General features: G+C 46.1%; 1 protein-coding gene across 2 annotated transcripts in view; it reads left to right on the top strand.

Moving 5' to 3' along the window:
* The window catches only part of FKBP5 (FK506 binding protein 5), a 133879-nt gene extending 127412 nt beyond the window's left edge, over positions 1-6467 (top strand). For both annotated transcript variants that reach the window (XM_012646628.1, XM_012646629.1), the window contains 3 exons: positions 1032-1217; positions 3212-3451; positions 4194-6467. In XM_012646628.1, the coding sequence (XP_012502082.1) occupies positions 1032-1217; positions 3212-3451; positions 4194-4301 (534 nt within the window). In that variant the 3' untranslated portion in view covers positions 4302-6467. The remainder of the gene's footprint in view (positions 1-1031; positions 1218-3211; positions 3452-4193) is intronic.
* Positions 6468-15007: the final 8540 nt, after the last annotated feature.

Raw genomic sequence — 15007 nt, 5'->3', positions numbered from 1 at the left:
TACAGGGAGATACAGTCACCGCTGTGACGCTGGTAAATCCCAGCGACATGGTTGTAACACCATTGTTGGTTAGACATTGCATTTAATGTCCTTTATAGGTCTGGCTGCTCTTCTGCCATCTGGCAGGATGCGTCATCCTTGTTTTTGAGCTTACCACCTCCTGCAAAGGGAGCCCTCACCGGCACTCCCATTTTCTTTGTGTATTTACTGGCTGGCACTCCACTCTTTCTTTTATCTGAAATGGCAGCGAACACATCGATTCAACTCCGGAGCTTCTTGTATAGAGCGTATATGTCCACACGATTGTCAGAATCCTACTAATCAGATAGGAGCAAAAATATGAGTAGGAAAAAGATCGTTCTCACATAGTTAACTGACACACCTGTGTGATTTGTGTTGTTTTATAGTTGTTATTTATGTTGGATTTTGCCATTCGACTGTATACTCCCATTGCCTGTAGATCAGACGTCAGCAAACCGCAGCGTGCGAGCCGATGCGGCCCACTGCCTGTGCTGTAGGTAAAGTTTCACTGCGACGCAGCCACACCCATTTACTTGTATGTTGTCTAGAGCTGCTTTCGTGCCACAGACGACAGAGTTTAGCAGTTGCAACAGAGGCTGGTGTAGATAGCATTTGCTGCGTTTGGGACTGGCACTTGCTAGAATACAGTCTTTACTGTGCAATGCTGAACACCAGAAGAAAAGAGAAAAGTAACTTCCCCTCGCTTACACTAGGGGCGTAGTCTAACACTGCTCACGGTCCTTTTGAAAGACCGACGACTGTTAGCACCAAGGAACGCGGCCCAGAAGCCTTGATGTGCACCTGCCGACAGGACAGGACGGAGGTGCCTGGAGAACAGCACCGTCCTGAGCCGGTCGCAGCCTGGGCAAGGTGCCTGGAGAGCGGCTCCTGAGGACAGAAGGAGACCGTCCTTGCCGGTGCGTGGGAGGGGTTGTTTCCGCCGAGGATCTGGGTGTCTTTTGTGCCCCTCCCGAGGCAAGTACAAGTAATTGCTAGCTTTTGTCTTCCAGGGCGGCAAGTACATGCAGGCGGTGATTCAGTACGGGAAGATAGTGTCCTGGTTAGAGATGGAGTACGGTTTGTCAGAAAAGGAGTCCAAGGCTTCGGAGTCGTTCCTGCTCGCTGCCTTTCTCAACCTGGCCATGTGCTACCTGAAGCTCAGAGAATACACCAAGGCCGTGGAGTGCTGCGATAAGGTAGGCCGGCTGCTGCGAGGTGGAGTGTGGCGCGCGGGTCTTTTCTCCGGCCCCGTTCAGTCTTCTTTTTCTTCCTCTCAGCCACAGGTTGGAGGCTTTTCATTTGGTTTTGGGTTATTTACTCGTGTGTTTAGGATTATTTGTCTCTCAGTATGAATTGGGAAGTTCAGAAAATTCTAATTATAGTCAGATTTTTCTGATACCCGGACTATTTATCATGTGTACTGTTCTAATATTTTTATACACCAGCCAATGATTTTATTTCAGATACCTGACTTAGAGTGAACAGTATATATTACATGGTGGGTAAAACCTTATCATTGGTGCGTCTTAAACATAGACATGAAGGGGTAAGAAAAACAAACGGCAACTATTTTGCATTTTCTTTGTAAGATTATTTTTTAGTTTTGTGGATTAGTGTTTCCTGTCACATCCTACTAAATTTTTGCCTGAGAAAGGGATGTTATGGTTAATTACATTTTTAAACTTTCTGCTTTTTTATTATAGAAGTAGTATAGTTATTCAAAATTCAAACATTGTAGAAACATACAAGAAAGTGAAGGTACATTCATAAAATTCTCATTGATCCTCCCTCCCAGGACCAGTCATTTCATTTTATACATATTTCTTCTTCTTTTTCTATTTTAAGAGATGGGTCTTGTTCTGTCACCCAGGCTGGAGTGCAGTGGTGGAATCATAGCTCACTACAGCCTAAATTCCTGGGCTCCAGTGATCCTCCTGCCTCAGCCTCCTGAGTAGCTGGGACTACAGGCATGGGCCACCACACCTGCCTCATATTTCTTCCTTTTTTCCATACATAGAGTAACATGTGTTTATATATTTTTTAAATGAGAATATATAGATTTAGATATATAGTTTTATAAAACAAGGATATCTTTTTGCATCTGATCAGTGTACAGTATAGCTCTCCCTCATGTTTTCATTATTTGTTTAGGTCATCTTTCTAGTCATGAGTTTTTTATTTTCTTTTGTTTTTTTGAGACAGGGTCTTGCTCTGTTGTCTGAGCTAAAGTGCAGTGGCATCATCCTAACTCACTGGGCTCACACTCCTGGGCTCAAGTGGTCCTCCTGCCTCAGCCTCCTGAGACTACGGGCATGCATAACCACGCCTGGCTTCCCAAAATGCTAGGATTACAAGCCTCAGCCACCATGACCAGCCATGTTCTATCTTTTCTGTGAGCAGGATCATATCCTATTTATTTTATAACACTACTTAAAGCCTAACAGAGCTTAATAAATACCTGGAACACAGCAGTGCTTATTAATGAAAGTATGATAGTATTTAATATTTATTGAAGGTGCACACCAGGCACTGACCTAAGTGCTCTACATGTTTCATTTAATCCTGGCAGCAACCTTGAAGTGTAGGTATTAAGGTCGTCCCTCGCCCCATATGATAGATGAAGAAACTGAGGCTTAGAGAAACTACATATCTTGTCCAGTATCACAAGGTGGTAGTGATAAGGTTCACTTAAGTCTTACTTAAGAGTCTACACCATACTCTTAATCCCCAGCCCACCACAAAACACCTGCAGGAAGAATCAGTCCTAACAATTCAGCTGACTTGCACTTGCAGCGGCACCTGAGCAAATTCAGGACCAGAGGCACACCTGCTGCCCTGAGGTCACAGCACGTGCAGCTTATTTTTCTATTGCTGGTAAGACAGGGTCTCGCTGTGTTGCTCAGGCTGGTTACAAACTCCTGGCCTCAAGTGATCCACTTTGGCCTCTCAAAATGCTAGGATTACAGGCGTGAGCCACCACAGCCAGCCTCCTTGGTATCTTTCTAGAAATTACATTAAATACAGAAACTAATTTGAGTATCATATTTTGATCAGTAGTATGTAATTATCTTGAGCCCCGTTTTTTCAATACACCTTTTCCATCTCCCTTGGCAAGAGAGCTTTGGTAAGCTATTTACTGAATTCCTTATTCAAACTCATCCCTCGTAAACTATAGACCATCTGTTCCTAGGCCCTTGGACTGGATAGTGCCAATGAGAAAGGCTTGTACAGGAGGGGTGAAGCCCAGCTGCTCATGAATGAGTTTGAGTCAGCCAAGGGTGACTTCGAGAAAGTGTTGGAAGTAAACCCCCAGAATAAGGCTGCAAGACTGCAGATCTCCATGTGCCAGAAAAAGGCCAAAGAGCACAACGAGCGGGACCGCAAGATATACGCCAACATGTTCAAGAAGTTTGCAGAGCGGGATGCAAAGGTGTGTGCAGAACCCGCTGCCTTCAGCTAGATTGAGAACTGACCTTGCCCCCTTGACTTTTGTTCTAAGAGGGTTAGGCATAGGGAACAGGGACAGTTCCACAGCCTGAGAGACACAAGAATAGGGAACGTGATCTGAGGCCAGTTTGGATCCAAAGGTCGAGCAGGGCGGTTCCACTGGCAAAGGTCCAAGGTGTGAGGCCCTGGCATGTCCATGCAAGAGATTGGGAAAAGTAAATTCCTTGAGACATATGAAAGCTTTTGTTATTTTTAAAAAATTATAAACCCATCAGGGGTTTTTTCAAATAATATTTCCTTGTTGAAACTTCTGATTTCCCCGGGAAACAGGGTATTATAAGAGCCCCACCACGGTGCCCTTTACCTTCTGGGGCAGGAGCCAGCCTGGGCACTGTGATAGGAGCCGTCAGTCTGCAGAGAGAGTTGGGCTCCCCCAGCTTGGTTCTGCTCCACTCCTGCCTGCATCCTCCACTCCCCATGCCCCATTAGCATGTGGACTTAATTATTCAACAGCTGTCCCATGGAGCAAGCTAGTAATTTTAACCAAAGCAAAGTTCAACTTCACACTCTATTGATAGCAGGGCCCTGACCTACCCAACTGGGCGACCAAAATAGAATCATTGTAATATCCTCTTGTCGTAGACCTGACAAACAGTCTGGAGGAGCCAGGAATTATTTCACTTCTTTTTTCTCTAAGCCTCTTGATTTCCTATTTCTTCCTTTAGGAAGAGGCCAGTAGAGCCATGGGCAAGAAGACTTTACAAGGGGTCACCCACGAAAAAGAAACAGAGAATCAAGCAATGGAAGAAGAGAACCCTGAAGGCCACGTATGACGCCACGCCAAGGAGGGAAGAGAGTCCTAGTGAACTCGGCCCCCCTCGACGGGCTGTCCCCCAACTCAGGACTAAACAGTGTTTAATGTAAAGTTTGTTATAGTCTATGTGATTCTGGAAGCAAATGGCAAAACCAGTAGCTTCCCCAAAACAGCCACCCTGCTGCTGCCCGGTAGGTTCATTGAGGGGGTGGCGTGGGACCACTCCGAGTGGAACAACGCAGAAGTGACTGTTGGTGCACAGAGACTGAGCCAACACTTAGGTCCAGCTCATTTCAGTTTATGTCAACTTTCAATATCCAATTCAGGGTCCCTCGAGATACTCCTAACAGTTGGGGCTTCTGTTAGGTTTTACATTTGAACTTTAATAGCACTACCGAAATCTTTTTAAAAATGCTTAATGAATTTCTCCTTTCCTACAGGTGGGTGGGGTGGGCAAGGAGGATGAAGTTGTGTTTTTTTAAATGACTCAAGTGCTGTGAATGCAACCTGTTGCATTTTTAACCAACAGAACCCACAGTAGAGGGGTCTGCCATCCCCTCAGTTCCAAGCAGTGTCACAGATTTGAAAGCCAGAACCTCAGAGGCCACTTGCTTACTGACTTCGCCGCCCCCCAAACTCCCTCCTTAGCAGCCTGCTGGGGACAGTGGGATCTGCCACGCCCAGCCTGTCCCTGGGGGAGCAATTCCGTCATTCCTAAAACACCCTGCAGCAATGATAATGAGCAGACTGGAGTTTCTGGATTAGCTTTTCCTGTTTTGGATGAAGTTCTGAGATGCTGAAATGCAAAAAGAACAATCAGAATTGTGCTTTTTTCCCCTCTATTCCTTCTAGGAAATAATGTTGAATACACAGTACTTCCTGCTAGCATTGCTGCTGCTCAGCTTACTTCCATTCTAATCCTTGCTGTTAAGAATTTAAGACTTGTTCTTATAATATCTTTGACCTGGAGTGGATTTACTTATATATCCATTTAGGACTGATGCAGCTTTTTTATCTTCTTTTTTAAATTACTGGCTCATAAGCATATATATACTGGTTTATGGAACTTTATTTACACTCCTCTATCAGGCAAAAAGAAATTTTGACTTTTTACTACTAAGTAGCTTGAATTTTTAAAAACAAAATCTGTGGGGTTGACAAATAAGTAGTTGCTCTTCTACATTAAGGGTTTGATCTGCAGGTGTGACGTACAGTCGCTTTCTTTCCTGCCCTGATGCCTTCTCTGTTCTGGTGTGAGTTGGAAGAGTTGAAAACAGCTTCCCATGCAGGTACATCCAGCCTAAATCCCCAGTACTTGAGCATTGAACTAGGGCAAGTCTTAAAATAAACATGGACATGTAGTTGAACTTCAGTCCTTACGGGTAGATGAGATGGAGCGTGGCTGTCCCACAGCCTGGGAACCTCTGTGGGAACGCATTTGGCAACCCTAGGAACCAATCGCTTAAACCTGGAACATCTCACTTTTTTAAATCCTAAAGAACACTGGCAGTTATATTTTAGATTACTTTTAATTTTCATGGTGGTTTTAACAAACACTTTCATTGTTAGGTTAGGATCCACCTTAAAATCTAAAATATCAAGTCATGTTCTTTCATACCAGTTTTCTTTTCCCTGGAACAAATGGAATCAAATTGTGAGTTTTTTCCTTTAGTGATCACTAAAACCTCTTGATTTCTCATTTATGCTTTTATCTTTTTTTCATGAAATATTTCTTTAAAACGCCCTAATCTCGCCTAGGATATATGAAAAGCAAAAGTTGATTTTGCTTATTTGCTAAACTGTTTGGTATTTGAAGCTCTATTGACTAGAGCATGATTCCAGTAAGTCCAAGATTGAAATTTGATCCTAAAAAGGCCAGTTAGATTTTTGCAGGTAACAAACAAAACTACTCCAAAACTCAGATGATCCCAGTGGGTGTTACGGGTCACCGGGGCAACTAGCAAGAGTGTGCGGGGAGCGGGGAAGGGTGTGTGAGTGGTTCCAAGCAGATGAGATCAAAGTGCCTGTCACCACCCAGGAAGAAACTTCACATGTTCTTGTATCAAATTCAGTAATGTTAAACAATTTGTGCTGAAATCAGATGTCTCTGAACCACCTTTTAGACTGCATATGGGTTGGCGAGTCAGCATATGATGAATTAAAAACAAATCGTTTTTTAAAAAAATCATTTAGATGCAATTTTTTTGTGTTCTTTAAATAAATCCAAAAAAAAAAAAAAACCAGATGTAATTTCCCATTGTTTTTGGTTTTACTTAAGTAATTTTCAGGGAAAGCTGTTTTGGTTGAAAAACTATAGTGGGGGCCAACTTGAAGAAATGAGACATCAGAAAATGGGCAAGAGGCCCGGCGCGGTGGCTCACGCCTGTAATCCTAGCTCTCTGGGAGGCCGAGGCGGGCGGATTGTTTGAGCTCAGGAGTTCGAAACCAGCCTGAGCAAGAGCGAGAACCCGTCTCTACTAAAAATAGAAAGAAATTAATCAAACAACTAAAAATATATAGGAAAAAAAAAATAGCCGGGCATGGTGGCGCATGCCTGTAGTCCCAGCTACTTGGGAGGCTGAGGCAGTAGGATTGCTTGAGCCCAGGAGTTTGAGGTTGCTGTGAGCTAGGATGACGCCACGACACTCTAGCCCGGGCAACAGAGTGAGACTCTGTCTCAAAAAAAAAAAAAAAAGAAAATGGGCAAGAGACAGTATTGTCGTGCTCTTTGCTCTAATGTACAACTTGAAATCGACACGGGGGTAAAAGCGGTAGAATGATGCATCTTTGTTAAAATGAACCAAATAATCCAAAAAATAGGAGGGTTTTGATTTTTCATAAACCAGTGGGTTTTGTACTTTTTAACTAATCTTAAGGTAGTTGAATTACATAAAATTTAATGGTGCCTTTTAATAACGATATAAAACATGAGTAGGCATATCCCAGGCAGTGTTCTGTATTGAGTGTGCTTTTCACTATTTCACTGGATACTCATCGTCACAGACTCTGAAGGCCTGAGATGATGTCACGCGTGCCGCGAATCCTGACTTCCAGGCTGCAGCAGCGGGGTGCGGTGCTAGAATGATGGGGCCTTTCTCCGGCAGGACCCCTGAGGTCTGCAGACAGGTCGACGCAGGCCCCAGCACCTTTATTCCCTCTGAACTCTGACTCATCTCTGGATTTGAATTATATTCCTCCCTCTTTGCTGTTAAATTGTTTGTAGTGAAATAATTCCCTTTATGTGCATGCTTTTTTCCTAAGCAAGTAGCGGTCACTGTAGGGATCTTGAGGATGAGCTGGAGAGAGGTTCCCAGCTGTGAACTTGTGATCTCGGTAGGTCAGAGGCAGCTGCACCCCTCCAGAGCATGAGGGGTATCAGCGAAGAGCTTCGTCCAGACTTGCTTGGCCTTCTTAGCGGCACATTGAACTCCTCCCTCTTAGCGTGGTGCATTAGAACCCTGTACGCCCTGAGGCTGGCACCGTGGGAGGCTGGCACCGGCAGTGGTGACAAAATCCACTGGATTTGAGCTGGTTAGTCAAAATCCTGAAACTCAGAATGTCCCAACTTAGCTGTATGTTTTTTCCATCAACTGGCTACTTATGCGTTTGAATAGCAGTGACTGATACAGGTGCCTAAAAGGGCATTCTCTGATGGCTTGAAAGATTTGGGGAGACCCCCAGTGCCTCCCTTCAGAGTTTTCTCTCCTCCCCGTCTGGTGTGGAGGTTTCTGTGGGAGGTCGGGGAAGGGCGCAGAGCACACCGTGGTGCTGGGATTCATTCGTCTTCTAGAGGCGAGGGAGCCTTGGAGAACTAGGAGTGGGAGGATGCAGAATGGTGCTCCCACGTGCTGGGCACTCAACCCTCTTTCCACTGACCTTCCGATTACAGAAAGGCCAGGCATGGTGGTGCACACCGATAGTTCCCGCTGCTCAGGAGGCTAAGGCAGGAGGATTCCTTGAGGCCAGGAGTTCGAGGCTGCAGTGCACTGTGATTGCGCCTGTGAATAGCCACTGTAGTCTTCCAAGTCACACACAAAGTCACGTGGTCCTTGCTGACTCAGAACTATGCAGGGAAGGCATTCTGGAGCATGTATGCCTAATGTGGCTTTGTTGACACGTTACAAATACACCAAGTGCCCAGGCCTTTCTTGAGGTATTAAATATTTCCAGCCTGGCTCTGGGCCTTAAGCGCCATCTTTCTAGAAACCTCCATGCCATGAGAGCCAAGTGGAGGAAGAAGCGAATGTGCAGACTAAAGTGCAAAAGGAGAAAGATGAGGCAGAGGTCCGAGTGAACCGCTTGCTTGTGCGCACGTGAAGGCCACTAGAGTAGAAACATGGAAGGCCAGAGTCTGGGGATGCTGGTACAAGTTGTTGGACAGCATGCTACTGTCTAGAACTTGCCTCTCACTGGATCTAGCACTTCATCGATCCAATCGCCAAGGCCACCTCTGGAGACCCATCCTGCTCATACCGAAACAAGTCCCCACTGGTCCTTTGTCCTGGCCTGACATTCTGAACTAGTTCTCTCAGTTGTGGCCAAGTGTGACAAGTACACAGTAAATCACCTTCTGCTGTTTCAGCTGAAGAATCAAATAAACAAATAATAAATAAATAGATAATAATTCCAGCCTGGGTCTGCTTTGGGATAATGTGCTTTCATTATCTTAATATAGGCCTTGTGACTTGGCTTAAAGTTATGTCCTTAAAGTTTCTGACCAAGAAATAAAGTGGGAAGAAGTTAGTGGTTAGTCTGAATATTTGGTGACGTGCTGGTGAGTTGCAGTTATTCTAATCCTACTAAATGATTTGATGACTCTGCATTAGATCTGCTCACAGCCAGGTTTCCACACTAAAGACTCCTGAGTTTTTTGGCCTAAAAACTTAAACCCCTTACATGTCATGAGTTGTTCTGGAAAAAACAAATAAAAACTTAAACCCGTATGTATACTGTCACCCTCTATAGATACCAAAGTCTTCCTAAAGATGACACCAGCAAATGTAGTTAGTAAAACATGACTCCCCCCGACTGAAGCATCCAAGAACTCTTTCATTGCCTTACTCATCACCACCCTCGGCACCTAGTACACCAACCTCAATCTAGAACATAGTAGGTGCTCAATAAATTGGCCTCCTATCCCTCCTCTTAAGGAAGCCTCTCCTGTCTCAGCGTCCCTTCATTCCTGTAACTTTTCTTGAGACATGGAGGCCAGAACACATGATATTCTAGCTATCCCTGCAACCTGATAGTGTGTTTCAAATTTTACAAATGATGAACCAGCAGCAACTTCATTTTTGGGGGCCTGTAACTGCAAAATGAGTCCATAGTCTTCAGACTACATTGATCTTAAATCTAGATCTAGGCCGGGCACAGTGACTCACCCCTGTAATCCCAGCACTTTGAGAGGCTGAGGTGGGAGATGGCTTGAGGCCAGGAGTTCAAGACCAGCCTGGGCAACATAGTGAGACTCCATCTCTACAAAACAAATTTAAAAATCAGCAGGGCGTGGTGATGTGCACCTGTAGTCCCAGGTACTCGGGAGGCCGAAGCAGGAGGATTGTTTGAGGCCAGAAATTTGAAGTTACAGTAAACTATGGTTGTGCCAGTGCACTGCAGCCTAGACGACAGAGCAAGGTCGTGTCTCAAAAAAAAAAATCTAGATCTAAATCTAAAACTCAAAGTTAATCAAACATGCAGATCAAATGTGGAGTATTTTCCTTAGAAGTGTTTCTAGGACTACCCTCCTGGTCCTGGTGCCCCCTAACATTTACGGCCTGTCTGTCGGGAACCAGGCACTATTCCACTGAGATGAAGGGCAGGGCTCCTTGGTCTTGAGTGGCTCACAGACTAGTGAAAATGAGGCATGCGATGGCTGCACCACTGCAGAGCCTCTGCCATCTGCTACTGACGGCTACGAAACTTGGGGAACGGCAGGAAACTCAATTCTGCCTCTTTAGCTTTTCTGCCCATTCAGAACCTTGCTGGAGGCTGAGTCGAGCTAGAGCCCACCCCACGGCTGGCATCCAGACCAGCTCTGCCACAAGAGCCCTCCAGCCGGCCACCATTCCCCCTCTGTGCTCCTCTCCTGGTATCTGGGCTGCAAAAAGTACCCTGTTTTGAATACCCCCCCGCCCCACCCTGAGCTACTCTGGCCCTCTTACCCTGGGCCCAGCCAGACGGTTTCTTCTGGTGGCAGGATTGCAATCTCCTTGGAGCAGAGCCTCCCTCTTACGAGGCGCGCTGGAGTCCGGGAGCAGGGAGCTATGCCCTTAGGTCTACTTTTCAGTTACTGCCCCCTGCACTGCAGCTGCAAAAAGTCCAGTTTCCTTTATTTACAAGGCAACTGGACAGATACGCCGTGCCCTGCTTTGTTTACTGCATGGCCACTAGGAAAACTGAGTTTCAAGGAAACGTGTTTTTCGTGTGTCTTGATTAGAAGGACTCCCCTCTTAAAAAGGTGTAACTTCCTGACTATTGTGGGAGTCCCCTGCCTCTGCTGCGAGCACACGGTCCCTGCGGAGGACGCTGCACTGTTTGAGCGGGTGGGTAAATGCTTCTCGCTCTCTCACAGTCACGCAAGGCCCTTCTGTATGGGTTTCTCAGCGTTCTCTGAGCCCAGCGACATCTTGTTGACAAGACGGATTGTAATGAGACTGGACAGAGAGACTGTGCACCCCTCAGTTGTTATCAAATACGACAGGAAGTAAACAAACAGACCGTGCCACCTTCGGGCTGTCGGTCTGGGCCTCAGAACCAAGTGACCAACCGAGTGGGCTGGACGGTGGCGAGACCAGACTTGGTGATCTCACGGTGCCGGCTCCGAAACGCGGCGTCCTCCATCCAGGAAACCCAGAAGGCTCTAAAGTTTGGCGAGAGCGCGGGAGTAGGTCCAGCTCCGTGCTGGGCTCTCAGTCTCCTCACCTGCGAAATAATAACAGCTACTATTTCTATAACTTTATAAATTTTTAATTCTAAAAAACACGCAATAAAATTTACCGTCTTAACATTTAAATGTTCAGTTCAGTATTAAGTATATTAACATTATTGTGCAACCAATCTCCAAAAATTTCTCATCTTGCAAACTGAAACTCTGTGCTCGCTGAACTACTCCCCACTGCCCTTGCCCAGCCCCGGCAACCAGCGTCCTGCTGCCTCCGAATCTGACTCCTCCAGAGAGCTCACGTAAGGATCTTACGGTTTTTCTCTTCTTGTGACGAAGTGGATTATTTCACTTAGCATAATGTCCTCAAGCTTCATCGTGTTGGAGCATCTGTTAGAATCTCCTTTTTAGTGCACTGTAGGATCTTTATAGCAAAAAAAAAAAAAATCGTTTTTGAAGACCGAATAATCCATTGTAAGTACATACCACCTTTTGTTTATCTATTCATCTGTCGGTGGATACTTGGGTGTTTCCACCTTGTGGCATTGTGAATGATGCTGCTGTGAACACAAGTGTACAATATCACCTTAAGACTCTGTTTTCAGTTCCTTTGGGTGTATACCCAGAAGTAGAATTGCTGATCACACGGTAATTCTATTTTTAATGTTTTGAGGAACCGCCACCGTGTTTTCCATAGCAGTCGCGTCTCTTTACACCCCCTCCAGCAGTGCACAGGCTCCGGTCTCTCCACGTCCTCGCCAGCACTTGTCATTTTCAGCGTTTTTTATTGTAGCCCTCCTAACGGTGTGAGGTGGCATCTCACTGTGCTCCTGACCTGCATTTCCCCGGCGGTTAGTGATGCTCAGCATCTTTTCATGTGCTTGTTGACCATTTGTGTGTCACCTCTGGAAAAATGTGTGTTCAAGTCTTTTGCCCATTCTTTTATTTGGGGTTTTGTTTTTTGGTTTGGTTTTTTGTTGTTTTTTTTTTCAGTCATTGAGTCATCATTACTAATGTATATTAAGTTCAGAGGTATATTCTAGAAAGTATGCTAACGACCAAACTGAGACTGCTAACCCTGGCAGGCTAACAATTTGGTAACTTTTCAAACCCACGGTCTTTACATACTTGCTAAACATTTATTGGGGGGGATGGACGGGGGCAGTTGATTTCCCGTTATTAGAAATTATACTATGTATACAAACAACTCACTAATTGATTTCTACTGGCCACAGTAGAGTCAATGTCTGAACAAAAGCTTTTTTTGATAAAAATCTTTCCCACTTTTCTGAGATTCTTGTTCTCGCTTCCTTTTTTGTTTGTTTGTTTGTTTTGACAAAGTCTCATACTCTGTCGCCCTAGGTAGGGTGCACTGGCGTCACTGTAGCTCACTGCAGCCTCAAACTCCTGGGCTCAAGTGATCCCCCTGTCTCAGCCACCCAGGACTACAGGCATGCACCATGATGACCAGCTAATTTTTCTATTTTTAGTAGAGATGGCGTCTCACTCTTGCTCAGACTGGTCTCGACCCCCTACCCTCAAGCAACCCTCCTGCCTCGGCCTCCCAGAGTGCCTGTAGAATTACAGGTGTGAGCCACCACGCCCGGCCTCTCTCTTCCATTTTTGTCTCTGATTTTCCAAACCAGATAACTTCTCGGGAGACATCTTAAGGGGCCTGGAATTTCGATGATGAAATAAATGAATCACTCCTTTCCAGTAAACAGCACTGGGCCCAGCATTAACCAGTCTCACAGTTTCAGCCGAGTGTCCCTGCCAACTCTCAGTTGACAGAGACTGCACATGAGTGTTGGAAATCACTGGAAAGAGAGGTAGGTGCTGGCAAGCAAGGCTTTCCACTTCCTTTTGTGGGCACAGGGTTAATTTACATCTCAACAGTTACGTAAGGAGACACCTGCAGAGACCTGAGTCACCTGGCACGGAAATGATTTTTTTGCATTTGAAATTAGGAAATATTTCTACCATACAGATAAACATAGAAAATAATGATACCCACAGATCCACCCGCAAGCATAAACAGATGTTAACATTTTTGCCATCTTTGTTCAGAAGTTTTATTTTTAAGAAAATAAATATTACAGATACAACTAAAGTCCCACATCTTTTCCCTTCACCTCCGTCCTCAGAGATACCTGCTCTCCTGGAGAGAGCGCGTATCACCCGTGGATGAGTTTGTTCTTGCACTACCTGTGTATTTATTTATCCACAATCTGCTGTATTGGTCCGAGGATTTTTAAGTTTTCCATAAATGATAGCTATGTGGCCACTTGTCATTCTTTCGGCTGCTCAGTGTCTGAGAGGCCAGCTGCCTGCCTGTCCTTGCCGCGAGGGGCAGGCACGAGTTCGAGGCTCTGCCAGGCAGACTCGCTGTCCCTAACCCGACATTCAGGGCTAGTGTTGCAGAACAGCAGGGCCTGCCCGAGGCAGAAGCAGTCGTGAGGACAGTTTCCAGGGTGGCAGAGGCAGCAGTACCAGAGGCAGCTTCTGCCGTCACTGTCCAGAAACAACAAGTGATGGCCACGCCAGCCGGAGGCCTGGGCCCTGACCGCCTGGATGGTTGGGTCTTGGGTCTTCAGCTCTCTCAGTGACTGTGAACTACCCAATACCCTCCCAACAAACCCTTTTTCTGCTTAAGTCAGAGGCATTTTCTGTTGCTCACCGCGAAGCGTCTTAGGCCAGGCGCAGCGGCGCACACCTGTAATCCCAGCGCTCCCAGAGCCCAACGCAGGAGAATCGCTTCAGGCCAGGAGTTCAAGACCAATTAAGCACCTTGTTGAAAAGTGATACTTTTGCAACTTTTCTTTATTCAACATTGTTTTCTTAGATTCAAATGGATATAGTTCATGTATTATACCTGTTCGTACTATACCAATTTGTAAACTATATTCCATTCTTGGGACACAGTTCGGTAACCGTTTTTGCTATTACAAACAGGGCCACAATACCTATCCTGTACACCTGTCTCCTGGAGTCCACGTATGAAGATGTCCATGGGGTGCGAGCATCTGCGGCTTCACTAGGTGCCGACAGACGCCCAGGTAGCTGCACCGGTTTACCCAACCACCAGTGTGCATGCGAGTTCGGGTTTCCTACATAATGACCACCATTTGTTTTAGCAAATCTACTAATTTTGTCCAATCTTATGAGATCCTACATCTCGCTGCTGTTTTGATTTGCACGTTCCTGATTGTGGGGGAAGCTGAGCATCTTGTCATGTGAAAGGTCACTGGGAAGCCCGTGTAAGTCTCTGGCTATTTCCTCTTGAGCCTGTCCATTTCCCCAGAGAGGAATGTGCCCACTCCTGTCTGGAAATCGGAAGCCTGGCTGTCCTGCCCGCAGCGCTCACTCACGCCCCCTCTTCCCCAGCTGTGCCTCCCTCCATCCCCAGCCGGGTCTGAGCTTGCCAAGGTCCCCCAGCCCAGAGCGTGTAGGCACAGCGTTGCCGGAGGAGAAGAGCCCAGTGCTCCTTTTGGGGTTGGGAGGGGCCGCTGCCTGGCTTCCTGGGCCGGGGAAGGGTCTCTTGAAGACTTTCAGCTACTCCTTCCCCTTCAGCCTCATCCCGAACCGCCCCCTTCAGAAACACCTGCTGCTTCCGGGGATTCTGTATCACACACCCCCTGTTCTCTCGCTGGCTTAACCCTCTGCATAGTGAGGTACCACTTCTCCCTGCTGCTGACGCTGTTACCACTCGGCCGTCCCCTTTCCCACTTCCGAAATGTTGTCAGCTCCTGTGCACTGCTTTCTCCTGTCCCGCTCATTCTCTTTATCCTTTTGGGCTTATGCTTCTTTAAAATTCCTTTACTGTCATTTTAAAGGGGCTCCAAAAC

Source organism: Propithecus coquereli, unplaced genomic scaffold, assembly GCF_000956105.1.
Source record: "Propithecus coquereli isolate 6110/MARCELLA unplaced genomic scaffold, Pcoq_1.0 Scaffold248, whole genome shotgun sequence".
NCBI classification, from domain to species: domain Eukaryota; kingdom Metazoa; phylum Chordata; class Mammalia; order Primates; family Indriidae; genus Propithecus; species Propithecus coquereli.
The sequence above is the reverse complement of the archived record's forward strand: the minus strand, read 5'-3'. Positions and strand labels throughout refer to the sequence as shown.